This window comes from Sciurus vulgaris (genome assembly GCF_902686455.1).
Source record: "Sciurus vulgaris genome assembly, contig: HiC_scaffold_383_arrow_ctg1, whole genome shotgun sequence".
Lineage (NCBI taxonomy): Eukaryota > Metazoa > Chordata > Mammalia > Rodentia > Sciuridae > Sciurus > Sciurus vulgaris.
The window spans coordinates 54719-80477 of NW_027632659.1; the positions used below are offsets into that span (position 1 = coordinate 54719).

The 25759-nt window shown below is 39.9% G+C and overlaps 1 protein-coding gene across 1 annotated transcript; it reads right to left on the minus strand.

Moving 5' to 3' along the window:
* Positions 1-281: 281 nt before the first annotated feature.
* Positions 282-2957, minus strand: LOC306652642 (ATM interactor-like; the record flags this gene model as incomplete). Its single annotated transcript, XM_079125429.1, is given in 3 exon segments — positions 282-1443; positions 1446-2826; positions 2829-2957. Coding segments are annotated over 3 exon segments (2469 nt in total). The 3' UTR covers positions 282-484.
* Positions 2958-25759: the final 22802 nt, after the last annotated feature.

Genomic DNA, 25759 nt, shown 5'->3' on the forward strand with positions numbered 1-25759 from the left:
GAAACACATCCAGAGCATTCCGGTAACAAAGATCAGTCTTCCCAAAGGACCACTTTGCATAGCATTATCTGACCTGGAGCAGAACAGTTGGCCAGCCCAGGTCCCTGCAGCCTTCCAATGTTATGTAGGAAAGAAGAAAATGCTAGCTGAAAAGTACTTCTCATGGTCTTAGGCCAGGGACTCTGACCCACCAAAACTGGAGATGTGATAATCAAAGGATACAGAACACTTCCTAAATGTTTTCCACATAGCAGCAGAGCTCAGTGCAGATTTTTTTTTTAGATCAGCATCTTACACTTTATAATATAATACACTCACATTTATACACAAGTTTGTGTTTACAGGTACAAAAGGCAAAGAACTGCAAAGAATCTAAGCAACTGCATCATCAGCTACATTCAACAGAGGTAATACTGTTGTCCCTGCTCCCCATTTTCTAAACCTGGAAGGAAATAATAAATGCCATCCAACCTGAACTTCACTGTTAGAAGTTGGAGGCTGCGTGCAGCTCGGTGCACGTCTGAGTTTCTACAGAGCTGAACTGAGACTCCATCGTGTTCCAGGCCAAATCAGCTAGAAGAAAGTCATCCATTGCTGTCTTAGTTTCATTGCTGATGAAGAACAAGCTCCCCAGGGTTTCAAAACCTGAACTCATGGTCTGTGTTTCTGTGCTGTTCAACTGAACTTTGCTTTCCAGAGAAGATATGTTTTTAGCAGCGGAGATTCCCTCAGTTTGGGTCTCTGTGTCTGATGAATCAGTGCTCATGGAAAAGCTGGAGTGTTTCAGGATGCTGCTGAGGGGCAGATGAGGGCTACTGTCTAAAAAGAAGTTTAAGTCTGTCTGCGTTTGCGTGTCAAACATCTCAAGGCCTAGGAAGTGAGAACTTCCCCTGTACCTATAGGGCTGGACAGATGTGTCTGCAAGTAAGAAGTCAGTTTGGGTCTCTATGTCCAGTGATTCCAAGACTGGCTCAGTGTTCATGATGCTAAGTTCACTCTCTTCAGTTTGAGTCTGGATATTTGAAGCTGAGAAGAACTCTTCAATATCAAAATCTATTCCAGGATTCTGGGTTGAGCCAGATGGCAGCTGGGTGTCAGGCCCGGGGTTTGTGTCAGACAAAAGACTATGATTATCCAATGTCTGATCCGGAAGATTATTTGACAAGATGTTTTCTAAATCACTTAGTAAGTCTATGGTTTGGGTCTGATTATCTGTCATGTTCTGTGAAGGAAGCATACTATTCTGTGCACTGAAGCTCAAAATGGGCACAGATTTCTCAATATCTTGACTTAAAGTCTTAGGGTCATTCTGAGGTAACAAACCACGAGTTACTGTATCTGCTATTAAGCTGCTGCTTATAATATTGTCTGCAGGAACACTGTAGGATGAATGGACACTCTCAAAAATGTCTCCACACATTCCAGTTTGGTCCATCTGTACGGGCCATCTGGGGCACGTTGCATTTCACTGGTTTGGGTTTCTCTGGAGATCCCGCCTGGTTGATAGCAAGTGTCCATGAATGCATCAGTCTGAGCAGCTATAGATGAAGTTATCTTTGAGCTGGGCAGAAGCGTTTGGGTTTGAACACTAATGGAAAGGGACAATTGAGAATCAAATGACAGATCAGTCTGAGAACAAGATGACACAGCAGAGTCAGGGACAATCCACTGTGCAGAAGGTAGGAAGTTTTGTGAGGCATAGGACAGATTCGTCTGTACATTGATTGAAGAAATGCTGTTCTTCTGACATGTGTTCCCCAGTTCTTGTAAAGGATTAGACAGATTTTTACCCAAGTTCACTTCAACATCGGTACTAACTGTCTCAACAACAGGATTTAAAATTTTTGAAAGAGGTAGGCTCTCCTTAAGAGAGCAAGCCTCTGACTCTAGGCCGAGGATCAGGGTTCCTACTGACAAGGGCACTAAATGCACAGCACCTGCGGCGGAGCCCTGATCCACACCTAACACCACAGGCTGGGCCGAAGAGTCGGCCGTAGGCACGAAGACAGGCACAGGAGAGAACTGCATGACCGGAAGCTTAACCAGAGCCACTTTGGGCTTTGGTAGAAGCAACTTCTGAGGACATCTCGGGGGTGTTGCGACACTCTGCTTTCTGGCATTAGAGCTGCAAGAATCTTCAAAAGAGGTTACTAATTTTATTTCTGAAGTTTCTAGTTCTTGAGCATCTGGTCGAGGGGTGGGTTGGGTGCTCAATGGTTCAATGGTCTTATTAGATAACTTCTGGTTTTGTAGGTAGTTTTCCATTTTCCTTTTTTTACTAGGTGGATCCCTGTGTTCTGCAGGGATCTCGTGACCAGTTCGGTAGATGTGAGACTGTAATGTCGTTCTGCTGGCATAGGGACAGCCGCATGTGCACTGGAAGGTCTTACCACAGTCCTCCGCGTGCCTTTTCAAGTCCCACTCAGTACCATAGGAATTGCTGCACTTGCTGCATTTATGCTTCTTCTCCGCATGCATTTTCATAAAGTGCTGTTTGACGAGAGAAAACTGAGAAAATGGTCTGTCAGGACCTCTAGGACATCCTTCAATTGGACAACAGTAGAATTTTGGTGTGGTTTTCAAATCTTTTCTTATTGTTGGATTTACTATGCCATCCTGGAGGCGGTGGCTCTTGACCAGGTGCATGTTGAGCGCTGAGCTGTTGGGCAGGATCTTGCCGCAGCCGCGCACCGTGCAGAGGATGTTGGTCCGCACCGCCCGTGACAGCTCACTCACTGACGACTGGATCAGCTCGCGGGCAGGCGGCGCCGTGGCTGTGGGCTGCTGCCGCGCCGCTGCGGGCAGCGGCCAGCTGCTCCTCAGCAGCAACCACAGGGGCCCCCACGGGCCGAGGCGGCGGTGGCGGCGGCTCCCCGAGCGGCCTCCAGGACGGAAGGAGCACCCGCTGCCAGAGCCGCAGGCCCCACCGCCGCCGCTGCCGCCTCCGAGGCTGCCATGGCTCCCGCATGGCGCCTGACCCGCTCACAGGCTCCACCTCCACCGCAACCACTCTCAGTGCAGATTTTTAAATTTCTCTTTTCTACCTCCAGATGTTTCTTACTTCAGATCTCAATTTTCCAAGTGTTCTTAGCATCCAGTATTTATTTCCTTTCACTTATAAACTTATTTTAAATATTAATTCTCAAAGAATTCCTAATATGTGACATTAACATTCAGAATCTCTCTTTCAGCAGGTCTCCCATGTGTACTTTGGGAGCCCTTTATGGTATAGCTGACTGCACTCCAGCCAGTTGCCCTCCCAGCTGCTGCATGGAGCCCTTGGCAGACTCTCATCTCAGAGACCAGTACGTCTTTCCTTCTCCCTACAAAGTGCCTTAATACACTTTTCAGTCATCTTGTAATGCCAGAAGTCTGTGTGACCACCTGAGTTAAGATAGCAGTCTGGTACTCCCATACCTTCCCAGAAACAAGTGCCAGAATGAGCCCTGGTCTGGCATGCTGTGGATATTATGTCTAGTTAGCATCAGTGTTCATGTGCTAATGGTGAAGTTCTATGGGGCAGGGCATTTTCTTCAGTGTGTCCAGGGGGTGTATTCCCAGGGATTGGAGCAAGGCTGATGGACAGTAAGACCAGAGACTATTTTGTAGAAGAAAAGTTGTGATTTTAATTATAAATATGAAATGTCACTTTGTTGTGTTATGTGCACACGTGTGTAATGTGTGTATTTGTGTGTGTGTGTGTGTGTGTGTGTGTGTGTGTGTGTGTGTGCACATCCTATCTTGCCCCAGCAATATATTTGGAAAAATGTACTCACACATGCACACACAGGAACACATGTTCCACAGTGTTGGTCTGAAAAATCTTCCTCAAGTGACTTGAGCAGGATTGAAGACACAATACCTGGAGTGGTCATGCCACCTGTGCTGCTTCCTGTGCTGTCAAAGTCACCTGCTCACACCATCAGCTTATACTTACCTAGCAGCAGGAGGACAAGACTGAACCATCAATAAAGATGAACTTTGGCAAGATGGAAACATGGAAAAAGAAAACTTCCAATCACTGCCCTGAATATATGTGCAGTGTGAATCAACAGTGCTAAGCCTTGCTCAGACATCATGTTGATATTAAGTGTTGAATTTCATAATATTAAAACCATAAGGGAGTTAGAAGTTTGGAGATACAGTTGTGAAAATATTTTATTAAAAACTTTGATCCACATTTTGAGGATATCTATATTCATCTGTTTTGAATTTGTGAGAATTTCTGGAAAAGAAACAGGAAAATTACTGTTGTAACTGATATAATTCTGTGCACTTGGGTGTATATAGATAGCAAGAAAGTTCATCTGTTTAAGGAGGCACAGCATTACACTGTACTTATGTCTCACTTTTCCTTTCCCCACTTGTCTGTTGATTGACACTGAGGCTGATTCTTGGCTACTGTGAACACAGAAGAGCAGGCATCTCATCAACATAATAGTGCTGTTGTGAACACAGAAGTGCAGACAACTCCTGAACGTAATGACTTCTCTGCATTGGACACACACCTAGAAGGAAAAACGTTAGACCGTGTGGTAGCAATTCTTTTAACATTCTGTAGAACCTCCAAACTGTTTTCTATAATGACTACTAATTTAGACTTCTTCTAGCAGTGTACAGAGTTTCCCTTTATTTTCATCCTCTCGAACAATTGTTATTTTTTTCTTTCTTAATGGTAATTCTATCAGATGTGAGGTGATATCTCATTATGGTTTTAATTTGCATTTCACTGATCAGTATTGAGGCTGAACACTTTTTCACATACTTGTTGGCCATGTGTACATCTTCTTTTGAGATGCATCTATTCAGATCCTGTGCCCATATTAACATGGAAGTTGTATTTTACAAGGAGATATGTATACTAATTTTATCTTAGAATTCAAAAAGTCATACAATTGATTACCAAGCCCAACACTGCTGTTCTCCAGTAAATAATTGAGATGATCAAACATGGCTTTTTGATTCCACTCACTTATATGACAGAAGTAACAGAGAAAGCAACAATGGCTAGTTATCACCTTGGAAAGGTGATTTCCTTCAGAAAGGATATTTTATTAGTCACTCTAAACAAGTAACCTCCATAAAACTGAGTTCAGAAGTGGAGGTCTCAGTCACATCATCCATCCATCTGTCTTCCTGCACCAAACTTCAGATATAGAAAGTCTTCAAATACACAGACTATGAGTCACCTAGTCCTTGGGCCAGTAAAAATCAAGTCCAGCACCAATTCAGAAACTACCTTACCAACATAAGGTTGGATCTAGAATTCATCTTTAGCACTGAACTCAAAGGCTGCCTGAGCCTTGTGTGGTAATTAGTTCTGGTTTCTGACTACTACCAGTAGCTGTGGTTCCCTGGGAAATTAAACAACCTCTTTGATTCTGTTCAGTAAAATGGGATAACATGTATATTAATACTCTAAGAAGGAAAGGGAAAGCATACATTAAGTAAATTTCTGAAAATATATAAGTCAGTATTTGGAACCAAACAACAGGGTCATTATTAGCATTGTTACTACTATTATTATTATTACTGAGAATCTGGGGATTCCCAATCTCCCTGACTTGCACACCACTTGCTTGCTGAGAGGAGCCCACTGACCAACAGTCCTTCCATGTGGGCCCCATCAAGCACACACTGCTTCCCTCGGATGCTCCCTGGAGTCCTTCCTCAACAGAAAATACTATGACTACTTTTATAAGCCCAACTAGTAGACAGACTGATCATGGGAGATATGGGTTTGTTATCATGCTATAAAAGTATATCTTGAAATTTACAATAAAGGAAAGCACTGCATATAACAGGAGATAGAAAATTTTAATGTAAAGGTTTGGTAGAACTCAACTGAGAATCCATTAGAATCTGAGATTTCATATTGTGGAAGATTTTAAATTGCTATTTCAATTTATTATTTGGTATTGGTTTCTTTAGATTTTACATTTTTTTTCTATTTCAATTTGGGCAGATCATATGTCTATAGAAATTTGTCATTCGTTTCTAGATATTGTTGTTTATTGAAGTATAAATTTTCAACATAGATTCAGATAAACCTCAGTATTTCAGAAGGGTGTAAGGTGCAATCTCCTTTCTATCACTGATATTGTTGATTTTTTTCTCTCCTTCTTTTAGTTAGTCAACTTTATTTCTCTTTTTTAAAGAACAAACTCTTCATTACATTGATTCTGTGTATTGTTCAATTATTCTCAGTTTCTTTGATTTTTTTTCATTTGATCTTCATTATTCCCTGTCTTCTACTGGTTTTGGAGTTTAGTCTTTTTTTTTCCCTAAGGGCTTGAGGTGGAATATAGGCTTATTTATTTGGAATCTGTCAAGTCTTTAAATGTAGGCAAACAGTGCCATAAGTTTTTCTCTTAGGACTGCTTTTACACAATCCCAGACACATTGATATGCCCTCTTTGGTCTCATTAGTTTCTACGAATTTCTTAATTTCTATTGTCATTTCTTTTTTGATCACTTCTTTATTTAGGTGAGCATTGTTCAACCTCCCTGTATTTTTGTCACTTACATTTTTTTTTTCTTTTCTAATAGAATACATGGGATTACATCAGAATTTGACTTGCTAATATTTGATATTAAGGCATGAATATGATCTGTTTTGTAAACAATTTCAGTGTTGCTGAGAAGAAGATAAATTCAGGTCTTTGAGATTGGAATAATAGTTTGGTTATCAGGTAGGCCCACTTTATTACAGTGTTGATCAGTCTTAAAGTATGTTTGATATTTCGATCACCTGTCTATTGGTGACAGGGGAGTGTTGAAATCACCCAGTGTTTTAGGGTTTGGATTTAACTCATTTAGCATAATATGTAGTATTATGTTATTATGTAGTATTTCTTTTGTGTAATTGTGTATGTTCACATTTGTGGCATAAATGCTTACTATTCTTGTAACTTCCTGTTGGATTGTTCATGTTACTGGGATAAAGTGGCCTTCTTTATCTTTTCTGATTCATTTTTGCTTGAATTTTTTACCAGAATTGAGAAATACCTATTCCTGCTGGTTTGCTTTGACAATATGCCTGGAAAAATATATATATTTTGCCATCCATTCACCTTCAGTTTGGGATTTTTTGCTATTAAGCTGAGTCTTTTCTTACCATCATAGACTTGCATTCTGGTTTTGTCATATTCTACTAATCTGTGTCTTTTAATTGAGAAATTAAGACCATAAACATTTATTGTTCATATGTATATGTGTTTGTTGTTTCCTTTTATAATTTTTGTTATATTTTATCCTGATTTGATTCTCATTTACTGGATTATTTTTCTGTTTAATTTCTGTTGGTATCTTTGAAAATTGTTTTTTAGTTCCTCTGTGTAGTATACCACTGAGTTTCCTTGGTAATTCTGGCTTGGTCCCATGAATATATTCTTTTTAATTTTCTTTTTTACTGTAAAAATATTTCACTTGTATTTAATCTACAGAAATTCTTGTCATTTAATGTTTTTATTTGCCCCTCAAATGTTAAACTGTGTTTTGCTGTATATGGAAACCTTTGCTGACAGTTGTTTTCTTTTAGATCTTGGATTATCTCATGCCAGAAATTCTTGATACTTGGGTCTTAACTGATGAATCAGAAGTGAGCCTTATTAAGTTGTCTATAATTTGCGACCTTTTGTTTCTCTTTTGTGGCCTTTAATATTCTTTCCTTTATCTATATGCTAGGAATTTTGATTATATTTCTCAGCAAGCTTCTCTTTTCACTGTAAGCCCCCTATTTTGTGTCCTGTAAGTTGAAAACATGAGCAGTAGAAGACAGAAATTGGATGATGATAGTTGCCTTTTTGCCACAATGTTTCAATTCTGGGACCCCAGAACTTATGAGTCATCACCACCTGCTTTTTCTGGTTTATATCTCCCAACAGCACCTGGTCAAATTGCTGAAGCCATTTACTGAGGGAAACAGGCTTGGAACAGGAGGCACAACATTCACTGACTCACCACCTCCTGAGATGTTAAGAGGATCCAGCACCTGAACTGGTTTGTGCATTATGGACTTTCCCTGCTGTTTGGAATTTTTCAAAAAAAGTTCAAGAGGAAAAATAAGAAAAAAAAATAATTTCTAGGAAAGTGTCAGTTAATTTTGAATGTAATGGCAAGGCATTCATGTGTGAATGATCCTCAATATCTCCATTCATATTCAACAACTGAGCATCTTCTCACTCCCAAATATTTCTGACTCAGCCCCTGTTCCTGACATCCTTGGATCCCTTATATATTTTCCTTCCCACAGATCAATCAGCTACTTCCTTTTTCATCCTTCATGAAGAGGGGAAATATATTTATTTCCCTCGGGACACAGGGCTAGGCTTGGGTATTTAGAAGCAAAAAGTCCATACTAGATTTTTATTGACAGGAGAGTTACGAATTCTTTAGTCATTGTTTGGCTTGGACATGCTTGTTTCTCTGCATAAAATTTCACTAATTAAGATGTTATGTGATCATGTGTTGCATCTCAGAGGAACCGTTCCAGCACATGCCATATAGCCCATCTGGTAGAATGCCTGCCTTGCATGCTTCAGGCCCGGGTTCGAGTCCCCAGCACTGTGGGATTGTGGAAATAACAAAGGAAACCAAATCTGAGCCCCCAACCTTCCATTGTCTCTATTCCTTTTCTTTTCTCCTCTCGCCACAAAAGAAATGAACACTCTAAAACAGTATCCCATTTGTTTACAATAAAAAAAAAAACAGCACCAATTACTCATGCAATGCAAATCCACCAACAGTTTTCAGTAGGCAACTGTGATCCAAGAGAACAGTGCTCAACAGTCACCTGCATTTCCTCAGACTACTTGTTCCATGAAGTCTCTCTAAACTGCTTAGGACAGAGATCACGGGTCTCTCATTATTGCGCTAATATGAATAATATTTCTGCATGTTCTTCAAGAATACCAAACATTGTGCACGTTTTCAAGAATACAAAAATAACAATCGCAATTGTACCTGCACTCTCCAGGCTTCGTGGACGCACTGACATATTCTCGGCCAGTGAAGGGGCTTTCACGCCAGGGCACTTTCCAGCTGGTACCACACGCTCTAAAGATAAACCAGGATGTGAACATGAAAGACAGCCGCTCTTTTCCATGGGCTCCTCTCACACTATTGCTCTGCAGAGGCTTGCCTGTGATTTATTGGTGAGTAAACTTAGGTTTAAGGTCTGAATCCATGATAGCCTGTATTGATAGCATTCAGGAGATTCACAGGCCTTTTACTTTCAACTCACTCAATATTATTAGAGCTCCAGAGTCAAGAACAATGAAGCCCTTTGTATTCTTTTGTAAATATTGATGGACGTCCACAAAAGAAGCAGTGCCTGGATTAGTGTTGCATAGCCTAGGATCACCTGGATTAAGTTGCAGATTGTGGAAGAAGTTGCTGTGAATTTGGAAATGCCTCTGCTCATGTGTTCTTGTGCCAGAAAAAATAAGAATCAACAATCGTATATTCGACTGTCTCTTGAGAGCAATAGAAAAGTGACAGGAACTTTCAAGTTCATCGTTGTTCTAAAAAGGGGAATGATGGTCGGTATTCATGGTTGCATAGAGAATGAGCGGACAATAACTACTTCCTGTTTTGGTAGTGTATGGGGAAATTGAAAATATGATGTGGAATTTGAGGGTTGACCATGATTCTTGGCGATTTTCATCAGGTGATTTCTCTGTAGTGGTGTTCCAGCATCAACATCTTTCTGCTTTTCTGATCCCACAATATCCTTGCTCTCCTCCTTTGAATACTCAGCTTGGAGTCTGTGATCCATTCCACTCTTAGCACCATTTATGTTCAAGACTGTTGACATGCCCTTTGAAACTGTGTCCATCATGCCATCACAAGGCTGATAATTGATCCCCCAGCTTGTGGTCTGCTCCAAACTTGAGCTAGTTAGAAATCTCCTGGTAATACCCCACAGACCGTGGTGACAGAGAGGTATTGGTGTCTCATGGACTACAACCATTTTGTGAATACCGATTGGCAAGACATCTTTGCATCTTCTTATGGTTGGAAGTGACCCGAAAAAAAATCCCAGCCGTTTATTTTCATGGTGCAGCCCAGTTGTAAGGCAGGAGCAAAGAGAAGCTGACTGACAATTGGAGTGAGCACAGAACAACTCTCCTTTACTGTCATGTTCTTCTTGCCCTCCTTCCAACAGGCAGAGTAAATGACTCCCTCCTCTCTTCATGAGCCACTAGAGGAGCCACTCACACTCACATGGAACGTGGACATCCCAGGTTTCATCTGTCTCCTGTCCAAACTTCGTAGGTCAGTAGGGGAAGCCAAAAAGATGAAAAACGATGTGTCCCATAGCAAGGTTCACCTAAACTACGGAGAAGAACTGCATGCTTTACTGAGGTGAGCACACACCACCCATCTCTCCTTGAGGCTGGTAGTCCTAGGCAAGTTTCCTGAGTCTGAAGAACACCAAGCTTGTCCCAGTCCTGAAGGAGTGGGGTCGGAGGGCAAATCCATTGGTGCCAGCGCTACGATTGTTGATCCTTGTGCCCTCAGGCACCCCTTTGTCCCAGCCTGCTGCACTGAAACAGTGGGGCTAATAGCCTGGATCAGGAGGCAAATGTGCTGCCTGCCAGGCAAAGCGGTGAGGCCAAGGGAGCTCTTCCCCACCTGCGGGGGCGCCTAGCACATAAAACTCATGCCAGGGAAGTGTGCCTGGCGCATAAAGACCCATGCCAGAGGTTGGTAATCTTCCTCTGGAGGATGATAGCAAGGACTCGTCATAAGTTGGGTGCTGCCAAGGCTTTCCCTGGAAGACGATAGCAAGGACTCGTCGTAAGTTGAGTAAAGCTGGAGCCCCTTCTTCAGAGTGTTAATCTCTCTTCCCTTTTTTGTTTTTCACCAGAACTCACAATATTATGCTGATTAATCATGTTTAATAAAGTTCTTCGGTTGAAGGATGGTGGGAACACAAACAGTTCATATGAGTCAACCCAATTCCAGTAAAATAAAGTTCATTTGTTTACACAAAGCACTAATATTCCTATAGGGAATGGTGGACATTCTGAAGCAATATGTCTTGTGATGTTTTTGTTAACTTTTACAAGATTCCCAGACATCTAGTTACATATAAGTGATTCCCTTAGCTTCAGTGATCAACATATTTATTACATCTGGTTTCTTCTGCAAAGTAATAAGCCTCCCACAGAAATACATTATATTTAGTTCAAAAGAGAAGTTTTAGTTCTTTTAGATGAAGATTTTTTACTTTAAAGATAATAACTTGGTTCTCAATAACATAATATGATTTAACATAGCATAGACATGTAATTATAGTCACAAAAAATTAATAACAAATTACTAGAAGTTATAATTAATCTTAGCAGTAAGAGATCAAATAGAAGTTAAACTTTAAAGAAAAAAAACAAGAAGTGTACATCAACTTGCTTTTGTAAGCTTTAGGTCAAAAAAAGTTCATTGTAGGGAAATGTTGAGTAAGATGTGCCAGACGGCACTAATTGACTAACTGTGCAGACCTAACTTCTGTTATCTATTAATAAACTTCTAAGAACTTCCTTCTTCATATGAAATCATAAGTATTTTTAGTGAAAAGTGTAAGGGTATATAAACTGTAAGAAGAATTCAATAAACTTGTCAGCATCCTAACATTGACCGGAGTCTTTGTGGTTGCTGTCCATCGCCGACGCTGCGCCGTCTAATCACTCGGGGCTTTTGTATTTCAGGCCATCAAGGACCCCTGGACTCTGCTGCTTGGGCTGGTCCCCGGCAGTTTGGCGCCCGAACAGGGACCTGATTGGTAAGTGTTTTATTCTTTTCTTTTCTTTTTCAGGCGGTCGGCAGCTAGGATACTGCCCGGGGAGCCGCGGTCCCCTCAGTAACAGAGACTGAGAAAGAAAGGGCAAAGATTGAAGAAAATGGGTAATACAGCATCTAAAGAGAGAACTTTATTTCTTGATATAGCAAAGCATTTATTAAAGAAAAGAGGTGTTACAGTAAGTTCTGCACAATTACGTCATTTTTTTCAGTTTATACAGGAATGTTCTCCATGGTTTCCAGACAGAGGTGCTCTTGATTTAAAAATATGGAAGCAGGTGGGTCGTGATATGAAAATTATTATAAATTGTATGGAAATGAGAGAGTTCCTAAGGATGCCTTTACATTATGGGGCTTATTTAGAGATTGTTTTGATACAAAACCACCTGCAGAGCAATTGGAACGAAAATTATTGTTATCTCCATCTAGTGATCAGGAGCCAGCCAATGATCAGGTTATAGCAGTTTCAGCTGAAGATAATCAAGAAGCACAGGAAGGAAATCGTGATACTGATGAGGATGATAATGAGGAAATTCAAGAAGGTAATGACCCTGATCAACTGTCACCCTCAGATCAGAAAGATTTGGAGGAAGCTGCTTTTAGATATCATAATGAGGATTATCCTCCTTTTGTGGCTCCTGTTACTTATAAACAAAAACCATCTAAACAAGATTCAGTAGCAAAAATAGGGTTTCTAGGGGCTGTGGCAGAGGCACAAAAGGCTGGAGATCTTAGTCTTTGTTGCCCAGTAATTTGGGCTATTGATGAAGGAGGAGAACCTCAATGGGAACCTTTGTCATTTAAAATAATTAAAGAGTTAAGAACAGCTGTGAAAGATTTAGGACCAACATCCCCTTATGTCCTCCAGTTAGTAGAAAACATTGGCTCTCAGTGGCTTACACCTTTTGATTGGCAACAAACTGCTCGTTCTTGCTTAACTCCCGGGCATTATTTACTATGGAAAACTGAATACAAAGAACAGGCAAAAATGACTTTACAATCTCAATTGGCTAAAAGTCTTAAAGATAGAAATAGAATATTACTGGGGCAAATGTTAGGGACTGATGATTGGGCTTCCCCAACTGAACAAATTAAATTACCAAGAAAAGTGTTGAAGGAAGTTTCAAAATTGGCTGTAGCTGCCTGGAGACGCCTTCCGTCCCCTGATACTAAAACATCCTTCTTAAGTAATATTAAACAAGGGGGTATGGGACCATATGAAGATTTCTTGGCCAAATTGGAGGAAAATATTTCAAAAATAATTACTAATCCTGAGGCTGCTGAAATATTGTTAAAACAATTAGCATTTGAAAACGCTAATCCTACTTGTCAGGCCCTCTTAAGACCTATTAGAAGGACAGGGACATTATCTGACTACATAAAAACTTGCATAGACACGAGTCCAGCTCATATTCAAGGGATGATTATGGCAGCTGCTTTTCAAGGAAAAACTTACGCCCAATATTTAAAAGATATCAATCAGGGAAAACCCCAAAACACTCAAGGAAATCAGCCAAGATCTTCTCGCACTCCAGGAAATTGTTTTTCTTGTGGCCAGTTAGGTCATTTTAGTAGGGAATGTCCCTCTCGGCCGCCTAATATCAATTCTCAACCACAAAATAAACCTACACTTAATGCTGGAACTCCAAAAACTATTTGTCCCCGATGTCAGAAGGGATTTCATTGGGCCCGAGAGTGTCACTCCAGATTCCATAAGGATGGATCAATACTTACTGCTACAGGGTCTAATCAAGAAACTGTCCCTGTGACGCCAATAGATAGTTTTCAGCCAAAAAACGGGTTTTAGGGCCCTCCCCAGGCCCCGAAAGACAATTGGGGAGCTACCAACCCGTTTGTAAAACAACAGTCAATGACCTGGCCAGAGGGACCCCAGGGAGTGTAGGGTTAGATTTACCTTCCTCTGAACATTTAATTTTAACATCAGAATCAGAAGTGTCCTTAATACCTACAGGAGTTTATGGTCCCCTCCCAGAAGGACATATGGGCCTCATTATCGGGCGCAGTTCCATGACAAAACTAGGATTACAAGTTATTCCTGGTGTTATAGACTCTGACTATCAAGGAGAAATTAAGATTATGGTTTCTCCCCCTACTAAAACAATTCAAATTTTTCCTCAACAGAAAATAGCTCAATTGCTGTTAATACCATATTTAAAATTACCTAATCCAATATTACAAGGACAAAGAACTGAGGGCTTTGGTTCAACTAATACGGTGGCTTAAATTCAAAAAATATCAGAACAAAGACCTATGAAGACTATCAAAGTTAATGGTAAGGAATTCAAGGGATTGTTAGATACTGGAGCTAACGTTACTTGTATTGCAGCCCATGATTGGCCCCCTTCTTGGCCAACTACTAAATCACCTTCCACCTTGGTGGGGTTAGGGCTTGCCTCTAATGTTGCTAAAAGTGCTGAAATCCTTCATTGGAAAGATAAAGATAAAACAGGGACTTTTCAGCCATATGTGATTCCTTCCCTCCCCTTTACGTTGTGGGGTAGAGACTTAATGGAACAGTTAAATATTACATTGACTGATGAATCAGACTCGCCTTTTTCCTAGGGGCCTCTGTTACCAGGCAGGCTGACCCGATAATCTGGAAAAACAACATACCAGTGTGGGTGGAACAGTGGCCCCTGTCTAAAGAAAAATTAGCTGCAGCTACTCAATTAGTTAAAGAACAACTTGCTCTGGGACACATAGAACCTTCCACTAGTCCTTGGAATACTCCTATTTTTGTTATAAAAAAGAAATCAGGAAAATGGAGACTTTTGCAGGATCTCAGAGCTGTTAATAATACTATGGAAACTATGGGAGCATTACAGCCTGGTCTCCCATCTCCAGTAGCTGTTCCTAAAGGATATCATATCATTATTATTGATTTACAAGATTGCTTTTTTACTATTCCTCTGGCTCAACAAGATAGATGGAGATTTGCTTTTAGTCTGCCTTCTCCTAATTTACAAAGACCTTATCAAAGATATCATTGGAAAGTATTGCCTCAAGTAATGAAAAATAGTCCAACTTTATGTCAGAAGTTTGTAGATAAGCCCTGATAGCTTGTCGAGAAGCCTACCCAGATTGTTATATGATTCATTATATGGATGATATTTTACTTGCTCATCCCCTTATGAATATTTTAAAACAGATTTTAGAGACTGTTATTACAACCTTACAAACTTGGGGTCTTGTAGTCACCCCTGAAAAAATTCAACATGAACCTCCATTTAATTATTTGGGAAGAACAATTAAAACTGATAAAATTATGTCTCAAAAATTACAAATTAGACAAGATAAATTACAAACTTTAAATAATTTTCAAAAACTTCTAGGAGATATTAATTGGATCAGACCTTATTTAAAATTGTCTACAGGGGATTTAAAGCCATTGTTTGAAATACTAAAAGGAGATTCTAACCCAACTTCCCCTAGGACTTTAACTAATCAAGCAAAAGAGGCTTTACGTGTTGTTGAACAGGCCATTTCTCATCATTATTTACAACAAATTAATTATGCCTTACCATGGTATTTTATTGTTTTAAAAACTAAGCATACTCCAACTGGATGTTTGTGGCAAAATGATCCTATTGAATGGATTCATTTACCCGTTACTGGAAAGAAGATTCTTCTCGCTTATCCTACCATGGTTGCTTTATTAGTACTTAAAGCTAAACAAAGAAGTAAAGAATTATTTGCTCAGGAAATGCATGAAATTATTATTCCTTATACTAGGGAGCAATTTAAGCATTTAATGCAAATTGATGACAATTGGACTGTAGCTTTCTGTAATTTTCTAGGAAAGATTTCTTTTCATTTACCAAATGATCCTATTTTACATTTTTTACAGGAAACTAACATTATTTTTCCAAAATGGACCTCTTCTTTCCCTTTATCTAATGCTATTACAATTTTTACAGATGGATCCTCAAATGGCAAAGCTGTAACTTTAATTGGCACTCAACCCATTGTTCAATGGACAACAGAGACTTCAACACAGAGAGCTGAATTAGAAGCAGTTATTTATGCTTTTAATAATGTTAGTCAGTCATTTAATCTTTACACTGATTCACTTTACATTATAAAATTGTTTCCTGTTATCGAAACCGCAACCATTTCAGATTCCTCAACCATAGCGCCTAAACTTTCTCTCTTACAAAAATTAATTCAAGAAAGACATTTACCTTTTTTTATAGGTCATATTCGAGAACATTCTAAATTACCCGGACCTTTAGCTAAAGGGAATGCTCAAGCTGACTTATTGACTAAACCTTTTATTTTAACAGTTAAAGAAGAAGCCATTCTTTCACATAAGAATCATCATCAAAATGCTTCTGCTCTACAAAAGCAGTTTCATATTTCCAGAGAAGAAGCTAGACAGATTGTTCGTTCTTGTCATGTTTGTCCTCAATATTTCTCTTCTCCACAGTTGGGGGTTAATCCAAGAGGCTTACTCCCTAACGTTTTATGGCAAATGGATGTTACTCATATCATAGAATTTGGGAAATTGTCATTTGTACATGTTACGGTTGATACCTTTTCTCATGTTATTGTAGCTTCCGTTCGGACAGGAGAAGCTTATAAAGATGTCATTCAACATTTATTCCTATGTTTTGCTATGTTAGGCATGCCTAAAAAGATTAAAACTGACAATGCTCCAGCTTATACCTCAAAAGCATTTAAAGATTTTTGTTCACGTTTTAATATTAGCCATTCTACAGGTATTCCATATAATCCTCAAGGACAGGCTATTGTAGAAAGAAGTCATCAAGGTCTAAAACAACAGATTAATAAACTTAAAGAGGGGGAATTAAAATATTCTTCCCCTCATCATATTCTACAACATGCTCTTTTTGTTCTTAATCATTTAAATGCTGATAAACAAGGAATAACTTCTATGATGAGACATTGGGAACAACAAAGTCCCAATCCAATTGTTATGGTCAAATGGAAAGACTTACTTACAGGACAATGGAAAGGACCTGATGTTCTTTTAACATCCGGTCGAGGTTATGCTTGTGTTTTTCCACAGGACGCAGAAACACCACTGTGGATTCCTGATAGATTGATTAGACACATCAATGCCAATGGAGACAAACAAAAAACGTCACTCGAGAAGGAAAAGGAATTCTCAAACACCTTACCCGACCAGTTCGATCCCGGATGATGTTCTAACACGGAGGTTAATCGGATTACATCTTCCTCAAACTCACTCCACTCTTCATTCTCCCTTTCCATCATGGGGACAATTAAAACGCTTAACTTCTGAGGCTAAACGTATGGTGACTAATTCTGGTAAAGCTAAAACACCTAAACTGGTTTTTCTGGCTATGCTTTCATTGCTTGCTGTTCAGGTAATGCCTGTACATGCCTTAAATATTCAAATTAACTCTGAAAAGGCCTATTGGACCTATTTTCCTAACCCTCCATTGCTTCATGCAAGTTCATGGAGTCGGTCCAATGTAAAAATATTTACTAGCCATCCAGAACTCATGGGAGGCATATCTGATTCCTTTATTCCTCATAAGATGACAAACACAGTCGATTTTCATGGATTAACGGAGGAAACTCCTTTATGTTTTTCTCTGGATAATATACATTTACCATTAGGATGTCTTCCCCTCAGTTATAGAACTTATTTGACTGACTCTCCCAAGTTTGATCCAATTAAAAGATATATTTGGACTCTAGAAATGGTCTCAATTGGTTATAATAATTACAATGAAACTTATATAAATGAAAGTCTTCCCGAAATAGTTAAAAAATGTGAACCAAAAGCTCAACATCCAGATGTTTATTGGAATACTATAGATATTACTATTGATTTTCCCAAATGGATCACTTGTGGATTTTCACAACCAGCTGTGGTATTTAATCCAAGGGATTCTCACACTTTAATTAAAGATTTTTCTGTATATTCTCCCTGGACCGACTATAAACCAAAAATACTTGAGGAAAATCAAAAGTCAGATGGAATATATACTCTTTCTGGATCAAAGGAGTTAGGATTTGGAGAGCCCTTACATAGGTGGTTTACTCCCGGTTGGGTAACTCCAACTTTTCAGTCTATTCTTAAGCATGGTAAACATTCATATTTTCCAGACTTATATAGATTACTTGCAGCTATTGATATAGTAAAATTAAATAGACCAGGAACTACTAAAGTTGAATCTTATAATGTTAGAGCTTGTATTAATGCTCCACATGCTATTTTATTAGGTTCCATTTCAAATGTTAAAGTCACAAAAAACGATGATGCTTATGATATACGGTGTAAAAACTGTGTATTAACTAATTGTATTAACTCTACATTTGATAAGGATTTAAAGGTGTTTTTTATTGTACATCAGCCTTCTTATGTTATATTACCTGTAACCTTAAAAGAAACTTGGTATGATGATCCAGGGACTGAAATCTTAAAAAATCTAAATGAATTAATGAGACCAAAACGTTTTGTAGCAACGCTAATCTTGGGAATTACAGCTTTAATCAGTATCATCACAGCATTAGTGATTTCAACCACTGCTTTAGTACAGGAAATTCATACTGCTTCTCATGTTAATGATCTTTCACATAATGTTTCTGTGGCCTTGGCTACTCAGGAACAAATTGATAAAAAGCTAGAAATTCGAATTAATGCTCTTGAGGAAGCAGTTCTCTTTATAGGAAATAAAATTCAAAATATTCAAACTAAAATGACCACTAGATGTCATGCTAATTACAAATGGATTTGTGTTACCCCTTTAGAAGCTGATAATACTACTCATTGGTCTGAAGTTCAAAATCATCTTAAAGGAATTTGGAATAATACTAACTTAGCTCCGGATATTTTAGATTTACAACAAAAAATAAAAGATATAAGCCAAGCACACCTTGCTATTGCTCCAGATGCCAACCTTCCAATGGATATTTTTAATAATATTAAAAAAACTATTACTAGCAGTACCCTTTTTAACACTATTTTACAATTTGCTCTAATTGGATTTTGTATCTTTATGTTAATCTTTTGTCTTCCAGTTATCCTTCGACTCTTAACAAAAGTTTTTAAGGGCCTTCAAATTCAAAAAGGTCTTTTTGATCTTCAAAACAAAAAAGGGGGAACTGCGGGGGCGCCTAGCACATAAAACTCATGCCAGGGAAGTGTGCCTGGCGCATAAAGACCCATGCCAGAGATTGGTAATCTTCCTCTGGAGGATGATAGCAAGGACTCGTCATAAGTTGGGTGCTGCCAAGGCCTTCCCTGGAAGACGATAGCAAGGACTCGTCGTAAGTTGAGTAAAGCTGGAGCCCCTTCTTCAGAGTGTTAATCTCTCTTCCCTTTTTTGTTTTTCACCAGAATTCACAATATTACGCTGATTAATCATGTTTAATAAAGTTCTTCGGTTGAAGGATGGTGGGAACACAAACAGTTCATATGAGTCAACCCAATTCCAGTAAAATAAAGTTCATTTGTTTACACAAAGCACTAATATTCCTATAGGGAATGGTGGACATTCTGAAGCAATATGTCTTGTGATGTTTTTGTTAACTTTTACAAGATTCCCAGACATCTAGTTACATATAAGTGATTCCCTTAGCTTCAGTGATCAACATATTTATTACATCTGGTTTCTTCTGCAAAGTAATAAGCCTCCCACAGAAATACATTATATTTAGTTCAAAAGAGAAGTTTTAGTTCTTTTAGATGAAGATTTTTTACTTTAAAGATAATAACTTGGTTCTCAATAACATAATATGATTTAACATAGCATAGACATGTAATTATAGTCACAAAAAATTAATAACAAATTACTAGAAGTTATAATTAATCTTAGCAGTAAGAGATCAAATAGAAGTTAAACTTTAAAGAAAAAAAAACAAGAAGTGTACATCAACTTGCTTTTGTAAGCTTTAGGTCAAAAAAAGTTCATTGTAGGGAAATGTTGAGTAAGATGTGCCAGACGGCACTAATTGACTAACTGTGCAGACCTAACTTCTGTTATCTATTAATAAACTTCTAAGAACTTCCTTCTTCATATGAAATCATAAGTATTTTTAGTGAAAAGTGTAAGGGTATATAAACTGTAAGAAGAATTCAATAAACTTGTCAGCATCCTAACATTGACCGGAGTCTTTGTGGTTGCTGTCCATCGCCGACGCTGCGCCGTCTAATCACTCGGGGCTTTTGTATTTCAGGCCATCAAGGACCCCTGGACTCTGCTGCTTGGGCTGGTCCCCGGCACCCACCTAGTGGACCTGGGTGGAAGTGCAAGCTTTCACAAGTCAATGGGATTCAATGTAATGCCTAGATATGAGAGGATATGGCTCACAGCTTGTTTCCTAGTAGCCCGGGGCAACAAGGATAGAACCATTTCTTCAAAAACGCAAGATCCTGGCACCAGCTCCCATCATCTATCCTCGTACCTGAACTACTGACCCACTACATTCCTTGAATATGGTTTGGAAATGGACAGCAGCTGAAAGTCCTCTGGTTGCCATGGGAACTGTGACGTTTCCATGTTCTCATTCTCCTCCTCTATGACATCAGCTGGAATCTAGTGTGCAGGTACAATGGCACTGGAGACACTCATGAACGTTAATGTTGCCCGAGGCTTTAAAAACACTATGGGGAGTTCAATCCACTGACTTCTCCTACTGGAGCCTTGAAACACCATGACCTTCACAACCTAGCTGACCAATGCCTGCTCCTTCCCCTTTAATTAGTGGAGAGTTCCCATGTATGCCTTTCATGTAACAGGAGAACCGGTAAACAATTGTTACATTTTCTTAGTGAAATTGATTGCAACCAAATGAATGAAGGATCAAGGATATGACTTTAACCACTTATCTCTGTGCAATAAATCTTGAGGGTAAAAACTGGAAACATGAGCAGTAGAAGATAGAAATTGGATGATGATTGTTGCCTTTTTGCCACAATGTTTCCATTTTGGGACACAGGAACTTATGAGCCATCACCACATGCTTTTGCCTCTTTATATCACCCAATAGCTTCTGGTCAAATTGCTGAAGCCATTTGCTGAGGAAAACATACTTAGAACAGGAGGCACAACATTCACTGACTCACCACCTCCTGAGATGTTAAGAGGATCCAGCACCAGAACTGGCTTGTGCATTATGCACTTTATCCTGCTCTTTGGAATTTTTCAAAAAAAGTTCAAGAGGAAAGTAAGAAAAAAATATATTCTAGGAAAATGTCAGTTAATTTTGAATGTAATGACAAGTCATTCATGTGTGAATGATCCAGAATATCTCCATTCATATTCAACAATTAGATATCTTCTCACTCCCAAATATTTCTGCCTCTGCCCCTGTTCCTGACATCCTTGGATCCCTGATATATTTTCCTGCCCATGGATGAATCAGTTACTTCCTTTTTCATCCTTCATGAAGATGGGAAATATATTTCCCACAGGACACAGGGCTAGGCTTGGGTATTTATAAGCAAAAAGGATCCATACTAGATTGTTTTGGACAGGAGAATTACGAATTCCTTTGTCATAGTTTGGCTTGGACATGTTTGCTTCTCTGCATAAAATTTCACTTATTAAGATGTTAGGTGATCATGTGTTGTATCTCAGAGGAACCGTTCCAGTGCAGGCCATATAGCCCATCTGGTAGAGTGCCTGCCTTGCATGCTTCAGGCCCGGGTTCGAGACCCCAGTGCTGTGGGATTTTGGAAATAACAAAGGAAACCAAATCCGAGACTCCCAACCTTTCATTGACTCCTTTCCTTTTCTTTTCTCCTCTAGTCACAAAAGGAATCGACACTCTAAAACAGCACCAACTTCTCATGCAACCCAAATCCACCAACAGCTTTCAGCAGGCATCTGTGATCCAAGAGATCAGTGCTCAAGGGTCACCTGCACTTCCTCAGACTACTTGTTCCACGAAGTCACTCTACACACCTTAGGACAGAGATCACGACCTCTCATTATTACACTAATATGAATAATATTTCTGCATCTTCCACAGCTGCTCATTGTGCACATGTTTTCACGAATTCCAAAATAACTACCACAATTGTACCTGGCACTCTGCAGTCTTCATGGACACACTACCATATTCTCTGCCAGTGAGGGGCTTTCACGCCAGAGCACTTTCCAGCTGTACCTCATGGTCTAAAGTTAAGCCAGGATGTGAACCCAAAAGACAGCTGCTCTTTTCCTTGGAACTCCTCTCACACTATTGCTTTGCAGAGGCTTGCCTGTGATTTCTTGGTGAGTAAATTTAGAATTATTGTCTGAATCAATGTTAGCCTGTATTGATATCATTCAGTAGTTTCACAGTCCTTTTACATCTCACTCAATCAATATTATTAGAGCTCTAGTGTCAAGAGCAATGGAGCCCTTTTGTATTCTTTTGTAAATATTGATGGACGTCCACAAAAGGACCAGTGCCTGGATTAGTTTTGCATAGCCCAGGATCACCTGGATTAAATTGCAGATTGTGGAAGAAGGTGCTGTGAATACGGAAATGCCTGTGCTCATGTGTTCTTGTGCCAGAAAAAATAGGAATCAACATTCATATATTCGACTGTCTCTTGAGAGCAACAGAAAAGAGACAGAATCTTGCAAGTTCATCATTGTTCTAAAAAGGGGAAAGATGGTCAGTATTCATGATTGCATAGAGAATGAGCGGACAATAACTACTTCCTGTTTTGGTAGTGTATGGAGAACTTGAACATATGTTGTGGAATTTGATGGTTGACCATGATCCTTGGCGAGATTCATTGGGTGATTTTTCTGTAGTGGTGTTCCAGCATCAACATCCTTCTGCTTTTCGGATCAAACAATATCATTGCTCTCATTCTTTGAATATTCAGCTTGGAGGCTGTGATCCATTCCACTTTCAGCACCATTTATGTTCAAACCTGTTGACATGCCCTTTGAAACTGTGTCCATCATGCCATCACACGGCTGATAACTGATCCCCCAGCTTGTGGTCTGCTCCAAACTTGAGCTAGTTAGAAGTCTCCTGGTAATACCCCACAGACCATGGTGACAGAGAGGTATTGGTGTCTCAAGAACTAAAACAATTTTGTGAATACACATTGGCAAGTTATCTCTGCATCTTGTTATGGTTCGAAGTGACCCTGGAAAAATCCCAGCCATTTATTTTCATGGTGCAGCCCAGATGTAAGGCAGGAGCAAAGAGAAGCTGACTGGCAATTGGAGTGAGCACAGAACAACTCTCCTTTATTGTCATGTTCTTCCTGCCCTCCTTCCAACAGGCAGAGTAAATGACTCCCTCCTCTCTTCATGAGCCACTAGAGGAGCCACTCACACTCACATGGAAAGTGGATATCCCAGGTTCCATCTGTCTCCTGTCCACACTTTGTGGGTCCGTAGGAGAAGCCAGACAGATGGAAAACGATGTGTCCCATAGCAAGGTTCACCTAAACTACGGAGAAGAACTGCATGCTTTACTGAGGTGAGCACACACCACCTATCTCTCCATGAGGCTGGTATTACCCTATGGTAGTTTCCTGAGTCTGAAGAAAACCAAGCTTGGCCCAGTCCAAGGGAGTTGGGTCGGAGGGCAAATCCAGTGGTGCCAGTTCTACTACTGTTGATTCTTGTGCCCTCAAGCACCCCTCTGTCCCAGCCTATTGCACTGAATAGGTGGGGCTAATAGCCTGCATCAGGAGCCAAATGAGCTGCCTGCCAGGCAAAACGGTGCGGCCAAGGGAGCTCATCGCCACCTAGTGGACCTGGGTGGAAGTGCAAGCTCTCACTCTTCAATGGGATTCATTGGCCTGCCTGGATATGAGAGGATTTACGGCTCACAGCCTGTTTCCTAGTTGCCCGGGGCAACAAGGATAGAATCATTTCTTTAAAAATGCAAGATCCTGGCACCAGCTCCCTTCATCTATCCTTGTACTTGCACTCCTGACACACTGCATGTCTTAAATGTGGTATAGAAGTGGACAGCGCTGAAAGTTCTCTGGTTGCCATGGGAAGTGTGAAGATTCCGTGTTGTCAATCCACTCCTCTTTGAAATCAGTTGGAATCTAGGGTGCAGGTTTAATGTCACTGGAGACAGTCATGAACGTTCACGTTGACTGAGGCTTTACAAATACTCTGGGGATTTGAATCAACTGACTTGTCCTACCGGAGCCTCGAAACACCACGACCTTCACAACATAGCTGACCAATGCCTGCTCCTTCCCCTTTAATTAGTGGATAGTTGCAATGTATAGCCCTCATGGCACAGGGGAATGGATAAACAATTGTTACTTTTTTCTTAGTGAAATTGATTGCAACAAAATGAACGAAGGATCAAGGATATAAATTTAGCCACGTATCTCTGTGCAATAAATCTTGAGAGTAAAAACAGGAAACATGAGCAGTAGAAGATAGAAATTGGATGATTAAAGTTGCTCTTTGCCACAATGTTTCTAATCTGGGACCCCAGGAATTATGAGTCATCACCACCTGCTTTTGCCTGTTTATATCTCCCAATAACATTTGGTCAAAATGTTGAAGCCATTTACTGAGGGGAACAGGCTTGGAACAGGAGGCACAACATTCATTGACTCACCACCTCCTGAGATGTTAAGAGGATCCAGCACCTGAACTGGCTGGTGCATTATGCACTTTTCCCTGCTCTTTGGAATTTTTCAAAAAAAGTTCAAGAGCTAAAATAAGAAAAAAAAAATAATTTCTAGGAAAGTGTCAGTTAATTTTGAATGTAATGGCAAGGCATTCATGTGGGAATGATCCTCAATATCTCCATTCATATTCAACAATTGAGTATCTTTTCACTCCCAAATATTTCTGCCTCTGCCCCTGTTTCTGACATCCTTTGATCCCTGGTTATTTTCCAGCCCACGGATGAATCAGTTACTTCCTATTTCATCCTTCATGAACAGGGGAAATATAATACCCTCAGGACACAGGGCAAGGATTGGGTATTTACAAGCAAAAAGGATCCATACTAGACTGTTTTGGACAGGAGAATTACAAATTCCTTTGTCATTGTTTGGCTTGGACATGTTTGCTTCTCTGCATAAAATACACTAATTAAGACATTAGGTGATCATGTGTTGAATCTCAGAGGAACCATTCCAGTGCAGGCCATAGAGCACATCTGGGAGAGTGCCTGCCTTGCAGGCTTCAGGCCCAGATTCGAGTCCCCAGTATTGTGGGATTGTGGAAATAACAAAGGAAACCAAATCAGAGCCTCCCAACCTTCCATCATCTCTTTTCCTTTTCTTTTCTCCTCTTGTCACAAAAAGAATCAACACTCTAAATCAGCACCAAATTCTCATGCAACCCAAGTCCACCAACAGCTGTCGGCAGGCAACTGTGATGCAAGACAACAGTGCTCAACAGTCACCTCCATTTCCTCAGACTACTTGTTCCATTAAGTCTCTCTGCAGGCCTTAGGACAGAGATCTCGGGCCTCTCATTATTACGCTAATATTAGTAAAATTTCTGCACCCTCTTCAGCTGTGCATTGTGCATAGGTTTTCAAGAATTCCAGAATGACAACCGCAATTGTATCTGACACTTTGCAGGCTTCGTGGACACACTGCCATATTCTCTGCCACTTAAGGGGCTTTCACGCCAGAGCACTTTACAGCTGTACCACATGGTCTAAAATTAAGCCAGGATGTGAACACGAAAGACAGCCGCTCTTTTCCTTGGAACTCCTCTCACACTATTGCTTTGCAGAGGCTTGCCTGTGATTTCTTGGTGAGTAAAGTTAGGATTAGGGTCTGAATCCATGTTAGCCTGTATTGATAGCATTCAGGAGTTTCACAGGCCTTTTACATCTCAGTCACTCAATATTATTAGAGCTCCAGTGTCAAAAGCAATGTAGCCTTTTTGTATTCTTTTGTAAGTATTCATGGAAATCCATAAAAGAAGCAGTGCCTGGATTACTGTTGCATAGCCCAGGATCACATAGATTAAATTGTAGATTGTGGAAGAAGGTG